This window comes from Solanum pennellii, chromosome 6 (genome assembly GCF_001406875.1).
Source record: "Solanum pennellii chromosome 6, SPENNV200".
NCBI lineage: Eukaryota > Viridiplantae > Streptophyta > Magnoliopsida > Solanales > Solanaceae > Solanum > Solanum pennellii.
The window spans coordinates 51,101,838-51,108,390 of NC_028642.1; the positions used below are offsets into that span (position 1 = coordinate 51,101,838).

The 6,553-nt window shown below is 30.6% G+C and overlaps 1 protein-coding gene across 1 annotated transcript; it reads right to left on the reverse strand.

The window, feature by feature from the left end:
* Positions 1-1,325: 1,325 nt before the first annotated feature.
* Positions 1,326-2,857, reverse strand: LOC107021310 (transcription factor TCP8-like). Its single transcript, XM_015221948.2, has one exon. The coding sequence runs from the start codon at positions 2,608-2,610 to the stop codon at positions 1,642-1,644; it is 969 nt and encodes a 322-aa protein (XP_015077434.1). The 5' UTR covers positions 2,611-2,857; the 3' UTR covers positions 1,326-1,641.
* Between the last annotated feature and the right edge of the window lie 3,696 nt (positions 2,858-6,553).

Consider the following 6,553-nt stretch of genomic DNA (forward strand, 5'->3'; position numbering starts at 1 on the left):
TCTTGCATTTCACATCCTACTAAAATTCTTAGTGACATTGGCATATTGGGTCCTAGTGGTATTGTTTGGCTCCTCTTAATTTAAAATTAACATGATAATGACAATTCAAGTGCTAACATGATACTTCTTTTCAATCCAATATAAGTAATAGTACTCTCCCGGTCCAATTTGCAACAAACTTTTCTTTTTAATCTGTCCCAAAAATAATATTATTTTACTATTTAGTAATTTAATTTTAAAATTTTTTTTTTACTCTTAATGAATTGATTCTCAATCACATAAATATTTAAGGACTATTATAGATCATAAGTGTCATAGATTTTTATTATTTATTAAATAATATGTCAAGTCAAAGAGTATCACGTGAAATGAAAAGTAGAAAGTAACATCATGGTAAAAATTGTGAACCAATCAAATTAAAAGTACAGCTAGGCCATACAATTTGAATGTAAGCATATTTGGAAGACTCAGTCAACTAGTTGATAGTCCCTCCTGTCCAAAATAAAAATTAGTTAATACATTTTTCAACTTTGAAAAAAAAAAACATTTATTTTTGGATAAAATGGAATAATAAAAATAAACTAATATTTATCTGTATCTCTCTCAATTATGTACAACTTGGAAGGCAAGGAAAGGAGGGCCTTTTGGAGAAGACCTGACTCCACCAATTATGATAGAACATTTGGAGGTACATTATTATATTAGTTTTTTTGTTATTATATAAAATGATTTTTTTATTTTATTTTCATTTGATATTTAATATTAATATTAAAATCTAATTATTTTAAATTTGTGTTACGTATCGTATCCCATGGGATCCCCATCCGAAAGAAAGCGGAGTAGCCCCATCACCACATCCTTTTGATGGTGTCCAAAATGAATTTAATCACCCTTTTGCCCAACCCAAAATACCAAAATATAACAAAAAAAATAAATCATTAACTACGACAGTTCACAAAAAGAAACAAGCTAAAAAGAGAAAAAAGGAGGGAATTTTGAGGTAAGAACTAAAAATCATATTCTCGATAAATTAGTGAAAGTTCAGATAATTAATTAATCAAACTAAAAAAATTCTATCACACAAATGATTTTTGAGCAAATATTTTTCTATCAACAAGATGAGCATGTGAATGACGAAAGAGGAGAGGTAACTAAAGCATGACATTTGATAGGATTATAATTAAGATGTTCATATGCATAAAAATTTACTAGCATTAGATGTTTATACCAAAAAATATGTCTTCAATTTCATCTATGCATTTAATTTCATCGGGTCCTTTTTTTAATTAGGCAAAAATAATAGTGCAATAATGTGGAAATCCATGTATGAGGCTGCAACTCCAATTCCTCTTCAATAAGAACTGTTAAAAATGAGAGAAAAAAGCACTGGAAGTAATGAAACATTTACAATGACCGCAAACAATTCTCTCCTAACTAGGAAAAAAATGCATTAAGGCATCAATCTTGCGAGTTTATCTGATGTTTAGTACCCATATTGAAACATGACTATTCTAAATTTGCGTCATGTAGGCCCCATTTGGGTAATCGCTTTTTATCGAGAATTATTCATATTCATGACTCAAACTCGAGATTTTTGACAAAAACAGTCCCACACATCCTTTTGTGGTATCAATGTTGGAGTTATGATTGGGAATCTTTGTGATTTTCATCACCACTGTCACTACCTTGAGGCTGATTTTGATGATGATGATGTTGTTCCAAATTCATCCCCAAATCAATCCCACTACCCCTACTACTACTACTGTTATATGCATTCATCGATGCCAACATTCCCATATTTGTCTCTGTCACACCCAAACCCAGCTGCTGAACCGGCTGCGGCTGCTGCAAAAACATTGATCCTAGTTGAACCGGACTGAACCGGCCACCTCCCGGTAACTCGAAACCACCAATTCTCTGCATGGTTGATGAGGTACCTGGTAGCATCCAGAACGTGTTTCCGACGTTACCGGCCGCCGGACCAACAGCCCACATGGCGGGAGTTGGTATGTAGCTAGAGGGATTCGATGAACCGGGTTTCGATTCTTGATCCGGTTCGTGACCTTGAACTCCGGTTCTTTCCGGTTTAGCTGATGATGACGACGGTGAAGTTGATGCTGCAGTTGTATCTTCTCTATACCTCTTCTTCATGAAATTCTCATCTGGGTCTTGCCCAAAACTGTTTCCCGGAATCTGGTGGTGGAAACCCAGCATAGTAGTAGCACCGCCGTGAATGAAAAGCGGCGCAGATTTCGACGGCGGGGCTGAAATTGTAGTCCCGCTGCTGCGTAAAGAGACATTAAGAGTTGAGAAATTAGCCGGAATTGTACCTGTTCCCGTCGCAGCTATAATCGACGGTTCAGCTTGTTGCAATAGCCACTCTATGGTTTCTCCATCAGACTTATGACCCAATTCTTTCGTTAGCTGAAAAACCCTGGCGGCGCATAAAGCCGGCATTCGAATGCGCCGCCCTCGACCGTCCACCTTGGTGTGACGGTCTTTCGATGGCTTCTTAACAATTTTCACATTGTTATTATTTTCATTACTATTATTATTGCTATTACTCCCACCATCTTGGTTGTTTTTGCTATTTGACTCTCTAAATTCCATGGACTAACAACAAAGATTTGTTTGATATTTGAAAATTTTAACCAATTGGAAGTTTTTAGCAAAAGAAAAAAAACCAATTAAGAGAAAAAGGCAAATGAAAGCAAGTAGTAGTGCAAAAGTCCAAAACAGAACAAGTGGAAGTAGTGGGGTTTCTCTTTTTTCTTTACTTTAATTCAACTTTGTGGAATTTGGGTAATGGAAGAGAAGAAGAAAGAAGAGTAGGTGTGGGTGCCTACCAAATGAGAATCAACACAAGTGAATGAGGTGTGGGGCTAAAAGGGAGGTGGCAGGGGCAGGTGGGGGACCTGTAAAGTTAAGAAGAAACCAGTGATAAATTTTGCAGAAACTAATAAGGGAAAGTTTCCCCACTCGTGGGGTCTCTTTGTTAGCAAATGTTATCATAACTCATCATCCACAATGCCGACGTTCGATATTTGTATTGAGGTCTATTATATGCTACATCTAGAAGGATAGAATATGTATATATCGTTTTTAAATATTTTTGATTCAAGTATAGTAAATTTACGGTTCGATATTTGTATTGAGGTCTATTATATGCTACATCTAGAAGGATAGAATATGTATATATCGTTTTTAAATATTTTTGATTCAAGTATAGTAAATTCACGGTATATTAATAAAAAAAAAGTAGTGCAAAACCTATGATTAATGGAATAACTATTGAATAGAGTAATGATCGAAACAAAATAGAAAAAAATATTGAAATACACGTCTTATATTTCACTTATTTTCTTATATTTCTAAAAACCTTTAAAATTCTTCATTTTTTTTAGTGTATTCGAGTTACATATTAATGTGTCCGAACCAGTATTTAATGTATTCGAGCTACATATTACGTATTTGATTTATTTTATAACGTATCCGAGATAGTTTGTAATGTATCTGAGCTACATATTATTTATCCGAGCTAGTTTTTAATGTATCTGAGCTACATATTGTGTATCTGATTTATATTACGATATATGCGAGATACTCTTTAATGTGTTTGAGCTATATATTAATGTATCCGCTTTGTGTTGTTTTTTAAGAAATTAATGAAATTACTAACTAAAAAGCGATACTAAAATGATGTGATTTCCGTGAAATCTAAAAAAAAAAAACAATTTATGATAGATATTTCTTTTTTTGAAAAAAACTGAAAAAAAAAAAAAACTGAAACAATATGGCTTAGTACAATGGCAGATATAAACAAGCCTAGACCATTAAAAAAAAACACAATACTTCACTACTTATTATTATTATTCTGACATATACGCAATTTTCGAACTCTATTTTCTTGACAATTATGTCATGTTTAATCACTTCTTTTCGTGCTTATTATATCTAATTTTTCACACCTCTTAATTGGGGCATATGCGCATTTTCTTTTCATATGTTCAAATCATCTCAATCTCTCTTTCATATCTTGTTAACCACGGAAATCACTCTTATCTTATGATGAATAATCTCATTTCTAATCTTATCATTCCTAATATGCTCATTCACATATTCACTATTATTATCACTATTATTATTTTTGCAATGTGTATGAAAGTTCTTAATTAATCAGCATTTCACTCCAAACATGAAAGACCTCCAATTACGAATAAAATATGATATTCATCTTATCACATCCTTGTTAGTATAATATATCCTTGAATTTAGATGCAAATTAATTATCAAAAGTCATAACTTATTTCATTTATCAGACTCAAAATTAATTATTTATGATATTTTTAATAAATTTATTTACTAGTATATAAAGTTCGTGTCAAAATTAGTGGTTTCTGAATTCTGATGCAACCACGTCTTAAATTCTACACCTATTGGCCCTTAAATGTTATTTGTATGAACTTATTTTAGGTAATTAATTCTACTTTTATAATATAATTATCGTTTAAAGGATGTGATTTAATGCTAAAAGGATTAGAGTATATATTACTATTGATAAATAAACGTTATTACTGTAGTATTTAAGGTTGCTTTTATTATTTTTAGTTTTGCCAAGTTGCTTTTAATAATTTGATTTATGTGCTCAAAGAATATAATACCTAGTTATCTGTATGTTAGACTTTTTAAAAAAATGAAATTAATAATCTTGAAATATAAGATAAGATACTTATAAAGTAAAAGTGATTTAATAGTGTAATAATTTTTTATGTTAATTAGTTAAACGGTGCAGATAACTATATTAATTATATCTTTTGTGATTATAAATTTATTCGAATTCAATACACACAAATATTTTGTAAAATCATTTTTACTCTATTTATATAATCCAAAAGTCAAAATAACGAATATATGATGATCAAGTTGCCATACGATGACACCATACAAGCTATATTATGTAAGTTTGTTTAAGTACCCCTACCCTTAGGAAAGTTTCGTTCGAGCAAAGGTCGAGCCAGAAATTTTAATAAGGAATTTGAAGAAAAATAATTTTGAAATACCATATGTATTAATAAGACGATTTATTGACCTTTATAGCACGTGGCTCCATCACTGTATATATTGAAGTCCACCAAATGGCCCCTTAAATTAGCCCCACTTGTCTAGTTGTGTTTGTATATACACACACATGTATGCATTTATACAAAAACTTAAATGCAGCAAAATTGCTAAAAATAAATAACAATACAGTAAAACAGGTAATATAAAACTGAATTTTCCTGCATGTATTTGCTACCACAAAATCTGAAAAAAAACGAACAACTCTTCTTTGATGATGCTGATGTGACACTATTATTGTAGCTATCACAAACCAAATACTTACCATAGTAAAAAGAATTTTGTATGTACACACATTTCGTAAACGAAGCACGGTGTCTATCGAAAACAATTTCAAGAACGTACATAATTTTTTCCTCGAATTTTAATTATAAAATTATATTAAATACGTTATTATTGTAAAAACGATAACAAACAGGATAAACTTTAGATAATTTGTACTCACATCTTCACTCTCATGAGCTCACCCAACATTCAACATTAAGAAAAGTCAGAGAAAGTGACCAAAAGAAATAATGATAGGTGCATAGCTTGGAATATTATGTACCAGATGTCGAACTTAGTAGCTTTGATTTGAATTCTTTGTTATATTTTTAAAAATATAAAAATAATAAATTTAAAATTATAAACTAAATACAAAACATCGTTATCTTAAAGTTTAAAATTCAAATTCTAACTCTGTTTGGAGGTAGCAAATGGGTGATTAGACTTCAAATTGTTTTCTGGGGTGTAGATATATATAAAGCTATTAACATTATTAATTTGTTGTAATAAATTACTAGTTTGTTTTTTTATATAAATATATATTATAAGTCAATTTTATCCATACACATTAAACTCAGAATTGGATTCATTGAAGAAAGTTTGAAAGGGAAGACAGCTCAGGTGAAAGCATCTAATCCTAGCAAGGATACACAGCTCATCACAACTCAACCCCACTTCCCTCACCTAACTTTTTATTGTTATACTAATATTTTTAGATATATATTATACGCCGTCCGTTTAATTTGTTTATATTATATTTTAGTTTTTCTAAAAAAAAGTCTTTGGTTTAAACTTTTCGCGTTATATGTCTAGTATCAAGATTAAAGGTCCAGAGATCAAGTCAAGATTAAAAATTTGAGGTTCCAAATTTTTTAGAAGAGAAATATTGTAAGCATGCTTCCTTTTTTTTAAAAAAAATGATTTTAAACCCACAATACTAATATGAAAAGCATTTTCATAATTAAGCTATCAATCTATTTTGTTTAGGGATTTACAAGTTAATATACATATGTATTTATTTAATTTTTTAATACAAAGGGGCTACGAAATAGCTAGTTGGTTTGTCCAAATCCATAAATCCCCACCTAGCTCCATCTCTGTTTAAAGATATTAGTAAATTTTATGTATCTTTTATTCAACATCACAAAATATATATATATATATATATATA